Consider the following 25,422-nt stretch of genomic DNA (forward strand, 5'->3'; position numbering starts at 1 on the left):
CAACTGTGAGGTAAAAATATCTTTAATTTTACATGTTTTAGTTTGCGAATGTGAGGTAAAAATATCTTTAATTTTACATGTTTTAGTTTGCGAATGTGAGGTAAAAATATCTTTAATTTTACATGTTTTAGTTTGCGAATGTGAGGTAAAAATATCTTTACATTTACATGTTTCAGTTTGCGAATGTGAGGTAAAAATATCTGTAATTTTACATGTTTTAGTTTGCGAATGTGAGGTAAAAATATCTTTACCTTTACATGTTTTAGTTTGCGAATGTTAATTAAAAATATCTTTAATTTTACATGTTTTAGTTCGCAACTGTGAGGTAAAATATCTTTAATTTTACATGTTTTAGTTTGCGAATGTGAAGTAAAAATATCTTTAATTTTACATGTTTTAGTTTGCGAATGTGAGGTAAAAATATCTTTAATTTTACATGTTTTAGGTTGCGAATGTGAGGTAAAAATATCTTTAATTTTACATGTTTTAGTTTGCGAATGTAAGGTAAAAATATCTTTACGTTTACATGTTTTAGGTTGCGAATGTGAGGTAAAAATATCTTTAATTTTACATGTTTCAGGTTGCGAATGTGAGGTAAAAATATCTTTAATTTTACATGTTTTAGGTTGCGAATGTGAGGTAAAAATATCTTTACGTTTACATGTTTTAGGTTGCGAATGTGAGGTAAAAATATCTTTAATTTTACATGTTTTAGGTTGCGAATGTGAGGTAAAAATATCTTTAATTTTACATGTTTCAGGTTGCGAATGTGAGGTAAAAATATCTTTAATTTGACATGTTTTAGTTTGTGAATGTGAGGTAAAAATATCTTTAATTTTACATGTTTTAGGTTGCGAATGTGAGGTAAAAATATCTTTAATTTTACATGTTTTAGGTTGCGAATGTGAGGTAAAAATATCTTTAATTTTACATGTTTTAATTTGCGAATGTGAGGTAAAAATATCTTTAATTTTACATGTTTTAGTTTGCGAATGTGAGGTAAAAATATCTTTAATTTTACATGTTTTAGTTCACGAATGTGAGAAAGACATTTTAACATTTACACATTTTAGCTTGCAAGTATGAGAAAAATATCTTTATACGTTTACGTTTTAGTTTGCAAATTTGAGATAAAAACGTCTTTACGTTTACACGTTTTAGTCTGCGAATGTGAGAACAACATATTTACATTGACACATTTTAGTTTGCGAATGTGGGATAAAAACATCTTTACGTTCACATGTTTTAGTTTGCGAATGTGAGATAAAAAGATCTTTTTGTTTATATGTTCTAGTTAGTGAATGTGAAATAAACATCTTTAGGTTTACACCTTTTGAGTTTCCGAATGTGAGAAAATCATCTTTACATTTTCAAGTTTTAGTTTGCAAATGTGAGGTAAAAATATCTTTGTGTACATGTCTTAATGTGTGAATTTGAGAGAAAAAAAACATCTTTACATTTACACGTTTTAGTTAACGAATATAAGAAAACGCCTTTACGTTTACACATTTTAGTTTGCAAATATGAGAAAAACATCTTTACGTTTACAATTTTCATTTTGCGAATGTGGAATAAAAACATATTTATGCTTACATGTTTAGTTTCTGAATGCGACATAAAAATGTATTTGTTTACGTTTTAATTTGCGAACGTGAGAAAGACATCTCTGTGTACATTTTAGTTTGTGAATGTGAGTTAAAAGATGTTTACATTTACACATTTTTGCTTGTTTCTTTCAGCTCTTACAGTGTTTTTTTTTTTTATTCCATACTGTATCAGATGAGCTACCAAGCAAGTTTAGATATAGATATGGAGTTAGTCGTGTGATGAAAACATTAAACTGCATTAGCTCACATATCATTCAATATGCAATCATGACCTTTATATAATTCGATTGATGAATGTTTCAATCTGAATAAACTTAACCTGTTTAGCTGGGAGCACACGCATTTAATTTAGAACTTATTGGGTTTTAATCTTATTTACTCTTGTATGCTTGTTTAGCTTAATAAAATATCACATAATCTATAAATTTACTTTTTAAATGCAAAAAAAGCACACTGGGAACTACAGAACCACTGCACCGTTGGCTATGCCAACAATATCGAATGAAGTGAATTTCAGTTTTAAATATATTAAGATGTAAACACAATGAAATTAGGTGGTACAATTGTTTTAAAAAGTAGTAATAATACTGTTGCATTGTAATTAATTAAATTGAGCAAAAACATTTTTGGAGTGTGTTAAAAAAAAGTTTTTGAGGTCATAAAATGGCAACATACAGTACTGTAAGATTAATGGTCTCAAATTGCAGTCTGGAAGAAGCAAGTGATATTAAAGAGATTGAGTTACTGTGAGGGAACTGGAGGTCTAATTTAATTTCTTCCACATTTATTGCTGGTATAAATAAGGATGTTCTCTGCAGAGCGAGTCAATATGGGATACGAGATGTTTTTCCCCTTTTCTTGCAAGAAACCTTCCAGAAACGAAAACGTCTGTGGGAAAAGTTTATTAATTAATCTGGGGGATAATCATAATTTGTCAAAGAGATTTTGTTTGTATTGAATTGTATATTTTGGTATGTATAACTTCACATTTAAGGTGTAATTACGCAATTTTAGGGAGTAAAATACTTTTTCATATTAATACTTTTCATACTTTTTTCTTAAAATTAAAGCAAAAAATAATAATAATAATAATTCACCCATTTTAACCTGTTTGAGTTTATTTTTTCTGTTGAACACAAACGAATATATTTAGAAAAATGTTGGAAACATGTAACTATTGACTTAGTATTTGTTTTTCCTACTATGGTAGTCAACGGTTTCGGATTTCAACAAAATAAATGTTTTTTATTTAGGTTTTTTATTTAGGTTTTAGCAGAAAAAGAACATTCATAAAGGTTTAGAACCACTTGAGGGCAAGTAAATACTAACCCAGGCTCATTCTGAAAACGTAACCCTATATACATTTCTGGAGAGCACCAAATACGTTCCAGTTTTTTTGTAGTTTTTGTTTTCGCAAATCCAGTAGAGGCTGCTGTGTACACTTTTTGAGATCTCAAAATTCTCTCGCGAGTGCCATTCGCACCTGCTCTTCTTGCGTAAATCCACCAAGGTCTGCTGTCGCCTGACTGACCAACTGACCCACCTTCCTTCTTTCCTAAACCCAACCCATAGTGTTTTCAAAAGCACTGATTGCCCTGCCCACCCAATCCATGAAAAGAAAAGTCCTCGCCTGATTTTTACCACTTTTTTTGATTTTACCACATTCTCACCCTGTTATTTACGTGTTTTTTTTTTTTTTTAGCTTTTGTTTTTGTCTTACCTGCTTTCTAAAACCGTTCTTCGGTTTAGACTTAAACCTCGTCGTCACGGTCAACTCTGCTCCACATCAAGTCCACCAACGTACATGGCGAGCCACTGGACAAACTTGTAACAGCTGGTAAGCGTGAAAAGGAATGGCGTCATACCGCCCGGTAGCACTTTTAAAGACGAAATGCAGCCATACGTAGCTCTGGCTACATAATTCGTGATATCAAGAAATGTACTGTATAAAGGGCTACATTTTCAGAATGAGCCTATATTGGTAAATACTGTATAAATTGTCATTTCTATCCTTTTAAATCAAAGACGTTCCATTATTTCAATGAAAATCCATGGATTTTCAGTGAGAGTCCTTGGGGGTTAAATGTAATGTTATATGTTTTATCCTAGGGTTTACAGAAACAAAGTTGTCACTTAAGTGAAACACAACTGAAACCTCCATTAAGTCTCAAGAATATTTTTTTCTCTCTCTCAAGGCAAGTTTCAGTTCACACCACAACCACAGGCATTATATTCACAGTAGTTGAGCGTGTTGTTGTAATGAGGTCTGTCCAGCAAATTTAGAAAGGTGTCTTTTTGATTCATCCGTCGGTGCAACTGTGATACTACTCAATGTCTAATACTGACCTCAAGTTAACCGTCCTCAAACACAAGCTGGCAGGCTTTTCGGTTCCGCCCTGGTCATGTGGTTGCGGTTTTTAGGGCTGCAGCAAATGAAGTTGTAAGGCTGGCAAAAGCGGAGGCTCTTACACTTCCCCTCAAGAAAGAAAAAAACACACAGAAATGCCAGCTCTCTATACAGGAAAGCCCCACTGACCTCAACCCCAGCGTTCTTCCTCCATAATCCCACCAGCCACTGCTGCAGGAAATTGCAAAACGCAAACTGTAGATTATATTCATCTGATTTGTCTCCTACAGCAGGGGGTTTCAATCTTTTTAGATACCTGAGACCCCCAAATATGATTATCTTCATGTCAGTGACCCTATACTAGAACATAAACACATCTAGTTTCTTGTAGAAGTTCCATAAAACTTTTAAAATTTGCTTAGGTTGGTGTTAGAACTTAATTTAACCCAAGAAATTGGTCAATTTGTTTTATTAGAATGAAAGGTAAAGGGTTAAATTCTAGTATATACATAAATACTATGGGTGGGCATAGATTACCTTTTTTATCTAGATTAATCTCACCGTAATCTTGGAATTAATCTAGATTAATATAGATTAAAATGTCTCATTTGAATTCTGCCGAAGGCATTTAAAATATGTGTGCTACCCAAATAATGACTAAAAGTAAGTCTTTGAGAACGGGTTTCTCAAGCCAGGTGTCGCATTAGACCAGGGGCCCATCTCCGGTTTCCAAAATGCATCACAAGCTGCTTGAGAAACTGTTCTACTATGACAATTGGTGATGAAAATAAATGATGTTCAATAAGATGTACTTGTGTTTACTAACTGTTTATTCAGTTAAACATGAATTTTGAACTGTAGACCTATAAGCTCCAAACAGAGATTTTTGATTACCTTAATGCGACTAAAGTCATAACTGAACTAAACAGAAATGGAATTAATACATGTGGAGTATGCAGATATTAGTGACATTATTAAAGTAAACACCGCAATCAAACTATTACAGTCATGTAGGACCACCATATTTCACCATATTTTCCAACAAGATCCACACATGCGGCTGTCAGTAAAGGACCGCACACACACACACACATCGCGAAATGCGGACGTTTTTTTCTTTCCATTCGGCATGTGTTATTTAATTCTATAACACTCTCACCAGTCCTTGCTCCTTATTTGCATCTAATTCCCCAGTTTGTCACAGGGGCATGAATGAAATGTTCATGAGAGAAGGTGAAACTGCCGAACTGCAGTTAAAGTCACCTAAAATTACAGGAAACTCTTAAATGAAAGCACTTTACGTAAACACCTTCATTATAATATCATCTATTAAGGCAAATAACTAGATTACAGATGTCCATGTAAATGTAGTCGCTAGTGTCTTTGAAGTAAGTGAAAGATCCAGAAGGGCATCCTGCTAATTTGATTCAGAGAGGCACTTTTTTGTCAGACGGCTCACCTGTCAGGTATACATCCGTGCTAAAATATCAAGGTAAAAGTCAGCTCCCAAGCCAACTTAACCAAGATTAACGGCGATATATTTTTTATTACGCGATAAGAGTCTCGCGTTAACACCGATAACGGCACACCTCTAATAAATAAATATAATATTATTAAGAATGTTTATTTATTTATTACTTTCTGTGATGTTGATCTGGTTCAGATTTCAAACCTGAGAGCAAAATTCACTAGGCAAATTTGATGAAATGATTACACAAAAAAAAGTATAGATTGGATTTACTAAGCGACGACACAATGGCTCAGTAGTTAGCACTGTCGCCTCACAGCAAGAAGGTCGCTGGTTCGAGTCCCGGCTGGGTTATTTCACTCAACATTTCGGTGTGGAGTTTGCATGTTCTCCCCGTGTTCGCGTGGGTTGTCTCCAGATGCTCCGGTTTCTCCCACAGTCCAAAGACATTGCTAGGTAAATTGAATAAGCTAAATTGGCCGTAGTGTATGTGTGTGAATAAGAGTGTATGGATGTTTCCCAGTACTGGGTTGCAGCTGGAAGGGCATCCGCTATGCAAAACATATGCCGGATAAATTGGCGGTTCATTCTGCTGCGGCGACCCCTGATGAAAGTGACTAAGCCAAAAAAAAATAAATGGATTGATTTAAAAAAAAAAAAATTAAGGTAAGGGGTTGTAATCAATTTATATGTGCTGAATTTAAGCAAACAAATTACGTTGAATGTTACTAAACTTTATTTGTTTAAGTGAAGTTTCATAAACTAATTTCGAGAGGAGCACGTGATATGATTGAGCATGTCTGGCCACTCATCTGTAATCAGTAATAATCCAATCAGAGTGATCCTAGTTTACTATAAATGAATCATTTTCTCCCTACTGTTTCTATCTTCGTTTGGAAGAATCACCCCTTCCACCCCATCTCCTCCTTTTCCTCCCTTTTATAAAGGGGGAGCTCTCTCCTGATATGCTTATCGACCGGGCGGGGGCCCTGGGCTCAAATATCTCCGAGCTCAGGGTTCTCTCCCGGGACAGCATGCCACACCTGCTTTATACACCAAGCATATCTAAGTGGGAACTCTTGAAATTCAGCCCATATAAATGCTTGCAACCACTTAAAAAAATTACGTACATTTTTTCAGTGTTGAGCTAAATGATAAATCAACAAAAAATTGCATTTGCAAATTAGCAAAAGCCAAGACTGTCTTGCACATCATGTGAGGAAAGTACAGTGATGTGAAAAGTAGCAAAAGTCCTCCAGAATACCAGATGGCGCACTCTCTCTCTCTCCGTCTCTCTTTTTCTTGAAATGTTGCACAAATAGCAGCCTATGGTAATATAGACTGTATTGACCTTATTCTTCAATGCGGAAGTGCGCTAGTTTTTGTGGTTGTTTTAGAACTTCCGAATCAGCTCCCTAAGGGAGAAATGACTAGGAAAAATAAACAGCAGAAAACAATCAAATTACTTGCTCTACAAACAAGCGTGCTCATGACAATACAGACAAAGCAGAATAATATAATAAGAAGATATCAGTTTGCAACATCAAGCAGCAAAACGAGCTGTCTAAAAATGAATGGAAGTGAATGAGACCGGAAGTCGAGCAAAAAAGATTCAAATGGCTGCACCCGCTCGTACGTGGAGAATAAGGTCAATATTTTTTTCTCAATCTGTTTCAGGGATTTTTTTCAACACATTTCTAAACATAATAGTTTTAATAACTCATTTCTAATAACTGATTTATTTTATCTTTGCCATGATGACAGTAAATAATATGTTATTAGACAGTTTTCAAGGCAATAGTATTCAGCTTAAAGTGACATTTAAAGACTTAACTAGGCAAGTCATTGTATGGTTTGTTCTGTAGACAATCGAAAAAAATATTGCTTAAGGGGACTAATAATAGTGACCTTAAAATAGTTTTAAAGAAATTCAAAACTGCTTTTATTCTAGCCAAAATAAAACAAATAAGACTTTCTCAAGAAGAAAAAATATTATAGAAAATACTGTGAGAAATTCCTTGCTCTGTTAAACATCTTTTGGGAAATATAAAAAAATAAAAAAAAATAAAAAAACTCTTGACTTCAACTGTATTCCTCAAAACAAGACAAGATTTTTCACTCGTCTATAAAATGCTTCTTAATTTAGGAATTTTTAGATATTTGAGCTAATAACAAGAGAGTTACATTTTTTTTTTTTGCAGTGTAGCACCCCCCAGTTTAAACCCTCCTGTCCTACTGGAAATAACACACCACTTATCATTTACACAAACTTCCAGTAAGACTTACATAAACCAATACCATCTACAATTGCTCTTGATTTTAATAATCATCACTTTCCAACGTCTCTAACATCCGCGGGCAACAGCAGCATGAAAAACAGCACCTAAATGCTGCTCTTTGTATAATTGTTGCGTTCTTTAAGTATGATTAATTTTAACGCTCTGATGTTCTCCGAGTTACTTATTATGGAAATGAGTGTTATGTAAGGATGGATGGGGAGGGATGCTGCAACACAATCTTATTACCCACTCAGCAGTCTTCCCAGCGGAGAGAAATGCGCGCAGACAAAAGCGTACGGTGCAGCGTGGTGCTTTTCAGAACGCTGCTATCTCTGCGATGATGCCCTTATCTGCCCACATTATACAGGCAGCTTCATTCTCCTCACGAATCGCAAAGCAATTATGCATCTGAATTAATAACAAGGAGGTCGTTTGCACAGGAAAGTCACTTTGTGATTGATTGTTTTGTGGATGAATTCAGGTGTTTATATTAATTGCGCCACTTTAAGAAGCTATAAAAATGCACTCGTCTCTACTTGAAATGATGTTTTTTTTTTCTTTCTTTGGCTTGGCGGAGTATATGATTCTTTTGAGCAGGCTCAAGGTGACACTTAATAACCCAGGTCTGGGTTGCTAAAATGAATGATTCATTTGTTCAGGCGTTTTAAAGCTGAACTCTATAATGTTATCTGGGGTAAGTACTTTTGCTCAAGGACACAAACGTTCTCCAACAGAACTTTTTTGGGAAAATGAAGGAGAATGTGCTATAAAATGAACAAGTCTCACAGTTCGAATCAGGTCAAATACAGTCAAGTAGTAATGTTATGATCTATTCTAGATCTTATAATTATTTATGCTTATAATGGCTGTAATTATTACACCATTCCTTCAGGCTTTCAAATAAATAATCTAATATGAAGAAAATCATTCTAATATGCTGATTGTTTTTAGTTTTTTTTTCAAGAGTTCACACTGAGCTGATGATTGATTATTAGGCTTGTTTGGCATGCTTTCCCGGAAGAGAGCCCTGAGCTCATAAGATCCTCGAGCCCGGGGTTCCCTCCCGTTTGCAAGGCAAGAGGGGAGTTTGAGCTCAAGTAGATCTCGAGAACTCCCCTGCTGTAGTAGCTAATGAACAGCTAGTGATGGCTTTTAGGAGATAACTATTTACTAGGAGCATGTCTATGGTGCCATTTTGGATTAGTCAATTAACTTAAGTTGCATGTTTTTGGACGGCGAGAGGAAACCGGGGAACCCGGGGGAAACCCACGTGAGCATGAGGAGATCATGTAAACTCTACAGAAGAAATGTTGGCTGGCTTGGTTAGGGCTAGAACCAGTGACGTTCTTGCTGTGAGGCAACAGTGCTAACCACTGTGCCACCATGCCACTCATATAGGAGGGGAGGAGGAGTAGGGGTGGAAGGGGGGATTCTTCAAAACGAAGATGGCTGTGATATGGAACCTATTGTATTTATAGTGGTTAAGGAATCGTCTGATTGGTGATTCATAAATTGGATAATGCGGGGCCAGCCGTAAGCCATCATAAGCACGTGATCCTCTCGAAATTAGTTTATAAATAAACTTCACTTCAAGAAACATCTGTTGTTGTTGTTATTTTTTCTTATACATTAACCTGTTACATCTAAATATGTTTTTATATGCTTCATTTTAAGGATATTTCAGACATTCAAAAGAAATTTATTTGAAATAGAAATATTTTAAAACAATATATTTTCTGGATTTTTTATTGTAAATTACAAAAAAAAAAAAAAAAAAACAATGCACTGCCAGACGTTTTTCATTATTTTAAATATTTATTTATATATGTATATATTTCTTACGCAATACATGGTTTCAAACTAATACTCCTACAATAAAACTGTATTACCAGATTACTTTTTTACAGTATTCTTTTTTGGTCAATTAAATTCGTGCTTTCTGAATATAATTATTTTAGTTATTTATTTCAGTTTGTTAATTATTTATTTTACCTAAAGAACTAAAGCAACTAAAATTTTACATTTGTAATGAAAATGCGTTGGCTCGAGGCAGCAGGCAGGGTGCCTTAGTGTCCCACCAGTGATGATACACAGCTATATCGCACTGCTATGAGTGTGATATTGCATTTATACAAAAGTTTGACGCCATAAACGTGTAAATAAAAAAGAAAATTAAACATGGAGTCTAAAAACCCTTTTGTATTAGGAACTACTGTCTTCCGCCATTCATTCACATCTGCAGCGGACGTCAGAACAGCAGAAATCGTTGCTAGTGTTTGAATGATTCTCTAGCATAATGTCTAAAGTGATGACAAAACAAGTGATTTTGCTCACATTTTAGTGATTTAAGACTGAATGACATGAAATGCCATCAGTCTACAGAGATTTCCCAGTATTTCTCGCAATCGTGATTTCACAATAATTAACCCCAAAAAAGCCAAAGCAAAGCAAACACTAGCAGATTACTATGGTATAAATACAGCACTACAACATACAAAAGAGAGAGATCAACTTAGAATGTCACTTACCTGATCTATAATGATTTGATCAGCTGTAGATTGAAATACGAGAAGAAACGGTGCAGTTTTTCTCTCCTAAGGACTTACTATGCAGTCTCTGTTGCCATCTTATGGCAGAATGTCAACCATCTTAGCTCTGCTCAGTATTACAGGCTGATGGCTGCCGATATGCTGAATCTGGTTGTAAACAATTTATTTGAGCTGAATTTAAACAAATAAATTAAGTTGAACATTACTAAATTTAATTTGTTTGTTTAAATTCAACACAAATTGTTTGCAGCAATTTTGCAGAAGGGCGGCATGGTGGGTAGCACAATCACCCCACAGCAAGAAGGTTGCTGGTGTGTGTTTGAATGCAAGAGTGTGTGGGTGTTTTCCAGTGTTGGGTTGTGGCTTCAAAGGGCATCCGCTGTGTAAAACATATGCTGGATAAGTTGGCGGTTCATTCCGCTGTGGAAACCCCTGATTAATAAAGGGACTAAGCCGAAAAGAAAATGGATGAATGAATAAATTCTGCAGAAATCTTTTTTTTTTGTTTATATAAAGAAGTTAATCTGCAGGTGTGGTGAAGGATGAATGTCCAGTGCTCAGATAAACAAGCAGTCTCATCCTGCTTCATCCCAGAAACATTTGAGAACATCTGAACTCAGCCAGAGGCTCAGAAACCTGTTGATCTGGCCAAAAAAACTAACTGTGCACTGAAAAGGGGAACTAAAATAACTTCAGCAGAGCTCATGATTACAGACAGCTCTATAACTGTGGCCTCATTCATTTCCGTGACTTTGTGGCTGCTCTATAGGAGACGCAAACATTTTTGTGGATGTTGCAAGCAGTCTACCTGTTAGCTGACATGTTTACCTGCATTTTGCATCTGCCTTAATGAGCCTGATATTACAGCCTGATCTCATGAAAACAAAAGTATTTCATTCATATGATAATGTACAATATTTAAGGCTTGCCCCATAACTGTTATAAGGGGGTGAGCAAATTGTACTAAAACATATGAATGAGATCAAACTAATTCATAAGAACTAGCCACTAAATCAAAAAGTTATGAATTACCACGGGATTGTGTTGGATGTTATCTGTTTGGCCAACAAAAGCAACATTATGCATACTGCAAAGTAGGGCTGTGCGATTAATTGAAATCGAATGGAATTCGCGATTTGGACATGTGCGGTTTCTAAATCGCCTTACAGCATGACTTTCCCACAGTATGCTATTTGAACCAACTATAACGCTGTGCGCATAAGCAGAGCACGAAAACAAGAGACCGAATAGCCTGCATAAACAGGGATGATGAGTTCAGCACAGGAGGACTTGGTGCCAAAAAAGTCAACATCCGTGGTGTGGATTACTTTGTATACAGGAAGACTGGTGTATCACAGTACCAAGAAATTTGCAAGTCAGTCATATATTGTCTAAAAGCGCATGGAAAGCGCAAGGTGCAATGCTACCTTTAGCATTTTCAACGCGCTTTGCGCTCGCTCTCCTTTGTCCTTGCTAGGCACCCATCAACTGTTTTCTCAGAGGATGACAAACTAGCAAAACATTGCTGCAGGTCTGATACAAGTATTATTTATGGAGATAATTAAAAAGCACTGGTGTATGGGTGTTTTGTGTTTGAGGTAATTAGTCTACCGAATGCGCAAAGTATGAAGCTGATTGGTCAGATCTTGTTACGTGACTCATGGTGCAGCATTCTGAAAGGTAATAATTAAAGTTTGTCTGAAAAGAGTTGTTTTCAACAGGGAGCGCCTGGAATACGTGCACTCTCAATATGTGCGTGCACACAAAAGACGTGACATGTGAACGGCACCAAGATCTATGATCTATGCATGGCAAAAACAAAATCTGTGGACACAAATACAACTACTTCTGCTATGTATTCACACAGAACATTACAGAGCCTTACTTGAGTTTGACGGCACACACTCAGTAGTCTGCTTATTTGTTTTGCCATAGGTCTGTTCTCGAGACTACTTGTTAGACATTTACTAGGTGATTTTTATTTTATTTTTTGCCTTGTGTCTGTTTTAGAGACATGTTACAGGTCTTTGATAAAGATCTAATTGTTTCTCTTTGGAAATATGTGGCAGATTCACACTGTAAAACATGCGTGTGTGACAAAATCGTGATTAAAATCGAAATTGCAATATTGTTCAGGAAAATCATGATAGGTTTCTTTTGCCAATGTCTCACATACCTACTGCAAAGTTCTTTATTGGTCTTCGTTTAGAGGTTAAACAAAATAAAAAATAATTAAATACCTAAGCAGTGATGTATTGTTAGTGTAAACTTCTACAGCGGTGTTAAGAATGTCAATGTGTGTTTAATTTGATGTACAAATGTTTCCTCTGAGAAAAAAAGATATGATGGAAGTTTTTCCCCTTGTCTGTAAGGAGTTATAATGTTGGGGATGGGTATCTTATATAAAAATGTTATATATATATATATATATATATATATATATATATATATATATATATATATATATATATGGCAGCTGTGAGAAAATTACGATGCAGAGGTTATGTTGCGTTTAATTATGTACTGTAGCACTTTATACAGTACAGTGCTTTAAAGTTAAACAGTTATTGATGAAACCAACCCCTATATAAACTTTAGGTTTTGGCTTGAATATTTTCGAAATTACATTACAACCTTCCCATTTTGCTCTATTGGGCCTTAACATTTATTATAAATTAAAAACTTTATAATGACAGCACTAAATACAAGTCCAGATGCAAGTTAATTATCTAAATCGTTTATTTCTAATGCTGCGGTAAATCCAGTTTGCTATATTAAGATCAAATTCACTACAAACTGTATTGAGTAAATAATATTCCCAAGTGCACACAATTGTATCAAATTACTTCAATCTTGTTTATAGTGTTTCATTTCTTTATTTGAGGAAAAATACTATAATTAGTAATATAGAATAGAGTTTTTTTATTATCTCTTTACCAAATTAGAAATAATAGTAAAATAAATCAACAGGGGAAAATAGCTTAAAAAAAATCTATTTTATCCGCAAGTTAAATGGGACCTTTAATGCCATGTATACAAGATCTAAAATAAGTCTCTGATACTCCTAGAGTGTGCATGTGAATTTTCAGCTCAAAATGCCAGACAAATACTGCTTTATAACTCGTTGAAACTGCCCCGTTTAAGCTTTGAATCAAATTGCGTCATTTTGGTCGCTTTAAATTCAAATGAGATTGTGCTCTTTTCAAAAGACACCTACGTGTCAGCACCTACGTGTCAGCATAGTGGAAGATTTAAAAAACTAACATCCTATGCTGATGAGGGAGAATGTCAATCGAAGTGTTTCTGCAAAGTGTTTTTATGGAGTGTGATTATAAAAAATAAAATTAATACATTTTACCATTAGAAGCTGGTTATATTCACAGAATGTTCCCACACACACCCGTGTTTAAAGTGATTTTTGCATAATAGGTCCCCTTTAATTTGGTTTTAATGTGGATTCATGTTACAGTATTTCAAAATTTGTTTTGTAGATGGGTCAAATAAATAAACTTCCTTTGCAATGCATGTTATTTATATATATATAATAGTGTCATTTAGTCATAGTGATTTAGTTTCACTCATAAGTACTACAAAACAATTAATTACTTAGTCAATTTTACATAAAAGTAACATAAAAAAACACTGTAAGAGAAGTCGCTTCAGAAGTGGCCTGTCTTCAGTGAAATAGCCAGTTTTGATAGACCGACAACTGATTTCTGACTGGGAAGAAAACTCAGCACGACACTTGTCCATTACTGGCTGCTGCTATGCTGGCTTAAACTCGGATGTGTTCGGTCTTTGTAGAAATGTTTGGAATTGGGACAGGAAGGCGGATGAGCCTCGTCTCCAGCCACACGAGGGGAAATAGTCCTGTAAATGGATCACTCTTGTGGCACTTCATGCTATTCTTTGTAGTCCCACAGTGAGTACACATTCAGACCATCAAGGAGATTTTTGGTTCATTTCCCAGCGAAATGCATCCCACCACAAATCATCTGCACAAAATGGTGGGGGTTTTTTTTTCCCTTTTTCCGTTTATTTTTTATTATTATTTTGAAGGCCAGCCCTGTCAGTGGTCTTGCTCTTTTTTAGCAATGCATGCTTGCTGTCCTTGATGTGCTTTCTGTCTTGCCGTTTTCTGGGATTGCATGTAATATAATATTCATTCACTGTCAAATGATTATTTGTATTATACACTTCATTGCACTCAGTTTTACTGTATGTGACTTAAAATATAGCATAACATATCAAAGTTATATGTGATAAAAAAAAAAGAATTACAATAATACTGCAAAATCAGGAATTTGTTTTAAAAAAACAAATAAAGAAAAATGGTACTTATCAAATAAAAAATACATAATTATTATTTTACAGCCATTTTTTTCCACATGTGTAATAATGAAATCAAATAAACACACAACCTGACAAAAGTCTTGTCGATCCCAGCTGTAAGAACAACAAATAATAACTTCATAACTTCAATAATAATCATTTGGAAAAGTGGCAGATGGTAGATTTCTCTGATGAATCATCTGTTGAACTGCATCCCAATCATCACAAATACTGCAGAAGACCTACTGGAACCCGCATGCACCCAAGATTCTCTTAGAAATCTGTCAAGTTTGGTGAAGGAAAAATCATGGTTTGGGGTTACGTTCGGTATGGACATCTGCAGAGTGGCTGGCGACATCAACAACCTGAGGTATCAAGACATTTGTGCTGCCCATTACATTATAAACCACAGGAGAGGGCAAATTCTTCAGCAGGGTTGCACTCCCAGTGTCCACATCAAAGTTCCTGAAAGCAAAATAGGTCAAGGTGCTCCAGGATTGGCCAGCCCAGTCATCAGATATGAACATTATTGAGCATGTCTGTGGTAAAATGGAGACCAAACGATCAACCAGAAGTCAAGCTATTATTTGTTGTTCCTAAAACTTGGATAGGTGACAAGACTTCTGTCAGGTAGTGCAAAATGTGACCTTATTTTTTTATTAAAGCTCAAAATAATCAAAATAGGAATATTACGTTCAAATGAACTGCACACAGACATTAAAAATTGTGTAATTACCAGAACTTTTCTCTACTTAAACCACTGTTCATTTGATTTGTATCCTTGTATTTATCTATGCTTAATAAAGGTAAATGTACATTTGACCACTCCTATAATGGATTATACCATTGTGAATTCAAAATTGCGTCAATCACTCTATGCAGATAGACATGGTAAGCATTAACAAGACACTTTTCTTGTAAAATAGGTGTTTGTTTCTACATATAGCCTAAAAGTAGTCAAATTAGATGCATAGTTTGTATAGTTTGACCTACAATAACCTTTGAAATAGCTAATGATAGCTTACTGTAGGTCAGAATACACAAAAATATACCACAAAAAAACTGAAAACTTGTTTTGCTAATAAAGCAGATGTCATTTAATTAAATACATGCATTTGATTCACTGAAGGATATTTAAGACAAAATAACATTAACGAAAAATTTGACCCCCGTGATTGTCAGTTCGATTTCATTCATTCATTTTCCTTCGGCTTATACCCTCACGAACACAGAGACAACACAGAAATTCCACACAGAAATGCCAACTGGCCCAGTCAAGACTCGAACCAGCGACCTTCTTGCCAAGAGGCGACTGTGTAACCACTGAGCCACCTTGAAATTCGAATTATATCAGAAAATATATTGCTGAAAACAATCAAATAAAAATAAATTGCAATATTAATTTCTTCCAATATTGTGCACCCTTATTTAGCGATACGTGTTTGTGTATATCTGTATCCCTACCAAATCATCAAAACGTTAAAACTAAATCTTTCTGTGTTCTTCACTCTCTTATAAAAGGACTTTTAATTGCATATTTGCAGATCTTGGCATCGTGCCCTTTACCGGCTGTATGAAATGGAGTTATACTGCTGTCTATCTGCCAGCTGCTGAGCTCAATGAAAATAACACACACTCGCACACACACACAAAAAATGTAAATCTCACAGACGCCCTCAACCTCTTAAAAACATTTTCCCTCAGAGAAAACACTCCACGGCTAAACTTGTAAGGAAAGATTTTCTACTTTTTTTTTTTTCTTCCTCTCTGTGAACTGCAATGGGAAAGGGAACTGTGACTTGTTATTCCCATAAATGGCAAGAACGAGTGGGAATATCGTCATGATTTATGCTCTGACTTCTCACCTTGTGACAGCGGCCTATTTCCATTCTTATCTCCAACTCGCTCTCAGACATAAATAGGCAAATTAAAACACCAACATCTGATCTCCATTACCCCTCCAGCGAATCGAAAGAGAGTATTAGGTAAATATAATGACACTTTTATTTTGCGCGCAGTTAAAAATCAGGCTCAATAAGCACTCTATTGGGGTTTACACACACACAAAATCTCCTTTAGTTCCAGACGATGGAGATTTCTGAGGATTAGCTGCGAACAAGATAAGTCATTGTGTGCATTATTATACCTCCGTTATGTAAACACCAAGTGAAACATTACAGTGGGAATCAGGTATTTGGCAGCTGCCTGCTATTTTGATTTGACTGCTCGGACCGAGCCGTTTTTCCACTTTTAGCAGCTGTAACATGTTTAAACTCTTTTGGTAATGGGATCTGAAGATGAATGTTCCCTCTGGGCTCCTGCTTAGCTTTCCTGCTGGCCCGCCGCCAAACCTCAGTCGGCATAGTTTTCCAGCACGGCCCCTTGTCTGAGCGTGCTCAGCGCGACCGAACGTCCCGGCATTGAGTAAACACACGGATACAAAACTCCACAAGATCAATCCCTCTTGAGATAGCAGCAAGATAAATGAAGAGAACGATCAATGTAGCACCAAAAAGTCACAAATAATCGTAATATAGCAGCCTGTCGCGTTTAGCAGTCTCCATCATATGAATGTTTGGCTTTTTTTTCGCATTTGTATTTGATGATGCACAAGATGCGAAATGTGTTTGGATTAGGCCTGGCGTATTGGTGATGTTTCTAATTCTGCGTGCCTCCAATAGTTCTCGGCCAGACTCATTAATCACATCAGACGCATTATAAAAACTTCAAGCTACAAGAGTGGAAAGGCAGATCGTGTTGCTGTGTGTGTGTGTGTGTGTCTCCGTTCTCAATAACATTCAAGAGTAAATCATCATTTCATACCTCCTGTCATCCTGGCTTTGATTTCATTAGTCTGCATTAGTTTTCTGGACTGTTCTGATCTGTAATGGCGTGGAGCATTACCCAAATGTACATTTTCATCTGGTTCAAGCACATTGTTTAGAATATGTCCCGTTTTTGTGGTTCAGGCGTATCCAAATACTGCTGCCTTTATGTCGTGGATGTACTAACGTCAACAGATTTGATCTTTAAACTGTCTTTTTGACTTATTTGTATGAGTTTTATTGTTGTAACCTTGAACATAACGCAGGTATTTCAATCCTAAAGTCGCAAATAAACGTCTGGCAACAGATCCTTTCTTCTGCATTGTGACAATTGGATTATAATTTGAAGCGGAACACTAAAAGAAAATTGCATAGAGGATTACAATTCATTTACATAAGATGTAATGTTCATTTCATGCTGAAAAAATACATGTCAACAAGTGAATTAAAAAATATATAAAATGTATAATTTTAAAAATATATAATGTAATAATTTTGTGAAAAAGAAATCGTTTTTTTTACCAACTATGACTGTTCCTATGTCGATTTTTACCAAGTTTAGCCTGTTTTGTAAATAAAGATAATTTCCAGTAGAGATGGTTCGTTCAGTATTTTTTCGTCCGATACCGAGTACCAATTCCTTGTCATGGTGATCGGCCAATACAGAGTACCAATTCCTTGTCATGGTGATCGGCCAATACCGAGTACCAATTCCTTGTCATGGTGATCGGCCAATACCGAGTACCAATTGTGATGCTTCAAGCTTTATAATGCATAAAGCACATTTTCCCTCCAAGTATGATACTTAAGTGGACCTGAAGAGAATAAATGAAGGATGTTGCATATAATCCTTTAAACATGTCTCTTATAACCGTTTAGTATGGAAATGTCATGGTCAGAAGCAACTTTACAGAAAATAATAGATAAAACAGATACAAAAATTGGTGATAAAAATGACTAACAAAGCAATCTAGAACCATTGCAAATGATGGAAGAAGAATTCATCATGTCTCAATCAAGAAAACATTTGGAGCTTATATTTGATGCATAAGAAGTTAAAATGCACACCTATAAAATTGCAATAAGTATATTACAAAAAGGCACATTATTAAATATTAAGTTCATATATAAGTTCAAAAATATATTAAATGTTTAAGTTCAAAAAATATATTTAAATTTTTTTTTTTATTTCATTAAAATTCAGCCAATTTTTGGTGAACTTGCAATTAGGGTTGGGTGACCAATGGCCGATAGACATCATGATGCATGATCGCGATCCTCTGCCTCATCCCCCATTGCAGCAGCAACCCACTCGCGATAAATACACACTTAGGTTCCGTTTACACCAATACGTCTTTTTAAAATGGCATTTTAGAATGAAAACGATCCACGTACACACTGGCGTACAGCCCTCCTTCCACACTATACTGCTGAAAATGCACATCATCTGCGCACACACACGCACACACACACGCACACACACACGCACACACACACACACACACTCACACACACACACACAGTCATGTGCTGCAGAGTATATGCGCATCTGAGCTCCAGCAGTCAGTGCTCTGAGCACAAACCCTCAGATACTCTTGGTTGGTTCCTGTTGGTTGTGCACCTTTTTTTACCAACTAAGTGACAATTTCTGTTCACTGATATCCACAAAAGCAAATAACAACAAAATATTATGGATGCCGGCCCAGTTTTTGAAATTATATATTTATATATTTTTCATGTTTTTATTTGTGTGGTTTTCATTTTTAGACATAAACTGTATCATTTTAAAAAGTTAGCATTTTCACTGTTGTCGTGTCAATTAAAGATTTTACAAAAGGTGGTGTAAATTCCTCCTTAGAAGTGTGTTCTATAGAATTATATGGACCATGAACCCAAAGGTGTCCTTACAAAGAAACAACTAGAAGCAAATGACCAAAAACACATTTTTTAGGAACAAAAGTTCAAGAAAGGAGACCCATTTCTGTAGATTTAATGTTGCCATGAGTCACTTTTGTGTCTAGAATAACAGATAAAGCTTTCAGGAAACAAGCATATCAGTTATTGTTATTATTATCAGTTGAGGAAGAAGACTGGAATGTAATAGTACTGCAAACAGATGATGAATCAGTCTGATTCTTCTAATCTGTATCACTTCCTCCTTTTTCCTTCAGGCTCATCTTACCCTATGAGAGATTTACTAAAGGAGAAGAGGACAAACCTCTTCCACCCGCCAAACCTCGCAAACAGGAGGGCAGCGTGCAGGAGAGCATCATCAAAGCCAAGATTATGCCCATCAAGCGGCCTAAGGATGAACAAAAAACACCTCGTGGCGACAAGGACACATCAGCTAAAGTCCTAGAACTGGTCAGTTTCATTCAGCCTTTTTTAAAGCAATACATGCAGAGTTTACAGTTCCAAACACTCCAATCATGGGATATTTCATTACCAATGTTTCCATTCATCTATTTTAGTGTCTGTTGAAGATATTGAAATAAGGATTAGGAATACCAACTAAATTCTAAAAATGTGTGTAAAACGTACAGTTGAAGTCAGAATTATTAGCCCCCCTGTTTATTTATTTTCCCCAGTTTCAGTTTAACGGAGAGAAGATTTTTTTTAACACATTTCTAAACATAATAGTTTTAATAACTCATATCTAATAACTGATTTATTTTATCTTTGCCATGATGACAGTAAATAATATTTTACCAGATATTTTTGAAGACACTTCTATACAGCTTAAAGTGACATTTAAAGGCTTAACTAGGTTAATTAGGTAGGTTAGGGTAATTAGGCAAGTTATTGTATAACAATAGTTTTTCTGTAGACTATCAAAAGAAATATAGCTTAAAGGGCTAATAATTTTGACCTTAAAATGGATTTAAAAAAAACTAAAAACTGCTTTTATTCTAGCTGAAATAAAACAAATAAGACTCTACTTGCTCTGTTAAACATCATTTGGAAAATATTTAAAAAAGAAAAATCAAAGGGGGGCTAATAATTCTGACTTCAACTGTATGTGCTCAGCTAAGTAAATAATTTATCTGATAAAAACATATGCGCATAACCTACAATGTTATCACATTTACTAAATAAATTCCTAGATGTGATTTAGAAAAGTCATGCGACTTTGAGGTTTTGAAATTTTGAAACAGATGATGTGATTGGATAACTAGTAGGGGATCCACCGAATTTTCAACTGTCAGCAAAAAATCTTTAGTAAAATTTTATTTATTATATTATTAAAATAATATTTGAAGAGTTCAGATGCAAAAACCTCTAAATGCCGATCGAAATGTTCACCTAGAATGAGAACGGCCTCCTATGCTTATGTTCAGTTATTTCACTTGAAAGGCAATGAAAAGAACTTATTCGTCACTTTACTATAAACGTAAAATTACTGAGCCAAGTTTTAGAAGAAAATATTAAATGGCTTTAGAGGTTTTTGCATCTAAACTCTTCATTTATTATTTTATTAATGTTATTGAGCATTTTTCAGTATCGAGTATTTTTGGTTTAGGTTTTCTACCAGAAGCATCCAGAATTTTCAATTTTGGTTTCAGCCCACGATTTTCATTTCGGTGCATCCTGAATAACAAGACTAACCAAATGTTGTTTTATGCACAACTTTTAATAAAAACTTAACCATTGTGTATCTTGTGCACAGTGGAACATCAGAAAATGCTAAAATTGTAAAATCAAGTATGGATGGAAGCTATATTCAAATTAATATAGTCTGATGTTGGAAATTGATGAAGATACTACTAAAATTAACAAAAACATCCTACAAATTCAAGATAAGGGAGTCAAAATTGTTGTGAAATAAGATTTTTTGCATTATAACAGTCACACTGAATGCACTTTTTACAATGAGATGAGCCTTTTTTTGAATGATTTAATGATTTTAAAGGTTGCAAGCGTTCTTGCCGTTGCGCAAAAAAGTCAACTCTGAGCGGAAAAAGCGAGTTACGTCAGTAGCGTCTGTTTCATTCTCCAATGAAATGAAAGCAGATGGGGGGTTCTGTTGAGGTGCCTGCAGTGCACATAAAAAGCGCACCGCGCTTTTTTTTTTTTTTCTTGTCAACAAAAAAGGCAGTGAGGTGCTCCTTGCAAATTTGGAACGTAAAAGCTTGTTTGGTGTGATCAGACCCTAAGAATGCAATGGTCAATTCATTTAGTTTAGTTAGTTTACGTGAGGTAAGCAAACATTAATTTTGACAAAATTTCAAAGACCGTCACGTATTGAGTAGCCAGAATATAATGAGCCATTTTCCCAAACATGTTAAAACAAGTTTTTATATGAATTCTTATAATTTTCATTAAAGGGGCAGTATGTAAGTTTGACACCCATTGTTTGAACTAGGTATTGCACCCCTGGTTAAAAACACAGTCAAGTGCAGGTTGCCGGATTGACGACACCTACAAAGCCTGATTTAAACCATGTTCTAAATAAAAGCAAGTGCACGCGATAGAAGGAATATTTTCCATATTAAAAGGAGTTTTTGTTCTAACCAATACCTCAAATTCATATATTACAAATGGCTTCTATTTCTTGCAATCGAACAACAGGATAAATAGCAATGTTCACCTCATGCGCTTTATTCAATGTTAAATGCTAATAATGTGAGTTTGAATGCCATTTTACATGACATTTATTGCCACACTACTGAAAGCAGCAGCAGATAAGTTCACCTCAGCTCTTGAAATTAAAATAAACCATTTAAAATAGAACTTTAGAACTGTGACTCAGTGCAAGCCAACACATTTCAGTGATTCAGCATCTATATTTAATAATGTTAAAGAGATTTAATATGTATTAATTAAATTATAAAACCTTACCATTTTGTTGGAGTGCAGTGAGTGCACTATTCTGTGCTTCTGAATGACTGTACTTAAATTTCTGTCATGTTTCGTCTGGTGCAAACGGCCAAATTGCTCATCACTGCAAATCTCGTCACGTAGCATGTTGTTAGGACACGGGGTTACAATCTAACCTGCTCACCTAATGTTTTATAATATATAAAATATTTCCTAATTAATGTGGAACTCTGAATCTGTCCACCAGAGGTTGCGTTATCGGTCATGGACGCACACTTTGAGAGCCTTCATGACTGAATGAATCACACCAAGGCAACCTGGGGTGCTGAAATATAATTGGATAAACTGGCATTGGACGGGTTAAATGACCAAAACAAAGGCAGACGTCCAGCACGTAACGCACAAAGCAGAATATCTGACTTCAGCACTGTTTTTCAGATAAACAACGTTCACTTAGCATGTTTCTTAAATATCTGCAAACATATCATGGTATTTTTATGCTTTGAAAGAGTCAAAAACTTACATACAGCACCTTTAATAATCATTTCAATATCAAAAGCAGTTTCCAACAGTAATCATTAACATTTGTTTCTAGCATTGTATTGCTATAGGGATAGTTTACAGAAAAAAAATGTTCCCACCATATACTTGGAAACCACCAAGATTTGGTAGATAGCAGTTTCCAATCAAATTATCTTCTGTTGTGTTAAACAGAGGAAAATAAAACTTGAGTGTAGGAATTTCATTTTGGGTTCTGGTTAAATTTACACACAACTGTCTGACATAAAAACTCTGATTAATTTAGTAAGCTACTAAAACAGTGTCAAATAAACCTCATGATATGAATAGCAGTTTGAGTGAACCAAAATTGGCTCTAGGTATTTTGAAGCTTTCCTGTCCGGCATGCCAAATCTCTCCCATAGGTTTCTAAGAGCTGTCACCGAGTCAGATGCAGAATAATAATGCAAATACCATCCGTGGCTGCTTTTCTAAAAAGTTGTCTGGAAGAAGCAGCCCCATGACAGACCACCTTAGACCGGGCGCCTTTCCTCTTCTCGACAAATAAGCTGTCGCAAGCGTGTGAGAATAGCTCTGTCAGGTGCAGCTGGTTTTAACATAATTATTTGGGCTGATTTGGGAGCTCTGACCGCTGCAGTACAGCATGGAAATCAAATGCTATTTGTCTGCCTGACTGACTCCAGGCGATTTATACACTGTGCCCGATTCTGTTATTTTCGGTGCATCTCAGGACTGCACCATAAGCTCCCTCCGAGTTTTGTTCACAAATCAATTTGAAGGAGATGAATTGTGGGGGGAAATCATGACAGCGTTCCCTTTTTTTTTTTTAATCGAAAGGACCTTTTGTGCACCGAGCAGCTGCAGTGGAAATGTTTTCCTATTGCATCTCACAATTCTCAGATTTTTTTGTTCTTACAGAATTCATTGGCTTATTTTTATCCCTAAAAGCCAATAAATCCATGGTGATTTGCAAATGTCTCTCCAGTTATGCGTAAATATGAGGAAAGCAGAGCGTGGCCGTTGAAGGGAATGAAAATGGAGTTATTATTTTCACATGAATAAGCAAATGATTACAGAGAAGATGAAAGCGCTTGTTTGAAAAATTCTCTCCAATTGTCAAATTTAGACGCATTTCAAAGGCGTTACGCGGTCCCGTATTCATTTCTCCCGCACATGAAATGAGTAATAGGTTACGGTGTGGAAACAAAAAGGCCTGTTGTAGGTTCTCTTCCAGCTGCATGCCTAGCTCATCTGTCTGGTATGTTGTGTAATTTGAAAGGCCTCTCCAGATAATTGATTGTACATTGTACGAGGCAGAAAATGAAAATGGAATTCTCTGTTTGAGGCAGAGCCGATATGAAAAGGAAAAAAAACACTTAAAGTAGAGTTATAGATCTTAGGGAGGAAATTTGGGAGTTTTGATGTCAGCGGAGTATAATCAGGCCATGTACAAATATAGGCGCGCTGTTCTGGTAAGAATCAGAGCATTGTAAGCGCTGTTAAATCAGTCCTTCCTCAGGCATCAAATACAATCAAGGCTATTGAATGACACACGCTGAGCCAGCGGCCGTCACGCTGCATTACAGATGGGGCATTTTGCCTGCTAGTCATTGTTGCTCGTGGCCTCAAACACTTTTCTGATAACTTGCGTACAAGCATCTAATGGGAGATAGACAAAGAAACCACCAATGGTACCCATTCACACCATGCTTTTAAGGGATAGTTCACCCAAAACTGAAAATTCTGTTATCATATTCCTCTTCTGTTAAACACAAGGAGTTATTTTAAAAAATGTTGGAAATCTGTAACGATTGACTTCCATTTTACTTGTTTTTTTCCTACTACGAAAGTCAATGGTTACAAGTTTCTAACATTTCTATAAATATCTTATTTGGTGTTTATCTCAAAAATATGGACCACTCGAGTTTGAGCTAATTACGAATACGTTTTCAACTCGTGTGAACTATCCCTTTAAGCGATAACATCTTTGATAAGTGGCTTTGAAAGTGATTTGTGCTATATTTGATAAATAATGAATATCACATTATAGGTTTAGTTCATCCAAAACTGAAATTCTGTTATCATATTCCTGTTTGATTTTCTTTCTTCTGTTAAACACAAAAGAAGTTATTTTGAAAAATGTTAAAAACCTGTAACCATTGACTTCTATTTTATTAGTTTTTCACTACTGAAAGTCAATGGCCACAGGTTTCTGACATTTACATAACTTTTTTTTAAGCGGTAACTTCTTAAATAGAGGTTTTCAAAGTAATTTGTTTTTATTTGTGCTATATATTAATATCACATTAAAGGGTTAGTTCATCCAAAAATTAAGATGTACTCACTGTTTACTCCCAATTAGTTCCAAATCCTTGAGTTTCTTTATTCTGCTGAACACCAAATACAATGGTGGTCAATGGTTACCAGTTTCCAGCTTTTTTCATTGTATTTTCTGTTGTGTTTTTGAAAACAAGGATGAAAAAGTGTCAGAATTTTCGATTTGGGGTGAACTGTCCCCTTAATATATTTAAGAAATGATTTATATTATAGTTATTTTAGTTTTAAAAACTAAATCCATTAAAAGAACTGAAAAATGTCTTTATTAACTGTAAAAAAATGTTTTTAAATGCATCTCATTTTTCATTTAATGTAATAAAATAATAACTGAATCAAATAAC

The 25,422-nt window shown here is 35.3% G+C and overlaps 1 protein-coding gene across 1 annotated transcript in view; it reads left to right on the forward strand.

Annotated features, from left to right (window-relative positions):
* arid5b (AT-rich interaction domain 5B) overlaps positions 1-25,422 on the forward strand; it is a 312,866-nt gene that overhangs the window by 280,541 nt on the left and 6,903 nt on the right. Inside the window, exon 7 of the mRNA XM_056468951.1 lies at positions 19,579-19,771. Within this exon, the coding sequence (XP_056324926.1) occupies positions 19,579-19,771 (193 nt within the window). The remainder of the gene's footprint in view (positions 1-19,578; positions 19,772-25,422) is intronic.

This window comes from Danio aesculapii, chromosome 12, assembly GCF_903798145.1.
Source record: "Danio aesculapii chromosome 12, fDanAes4.1, whole genome shotgun sequence".
NCBI lineage: Eukaryota > Metazoa > Chordata > Actinopteri > Cypriniformes > Danionidae > Danio > Danio aesculapii.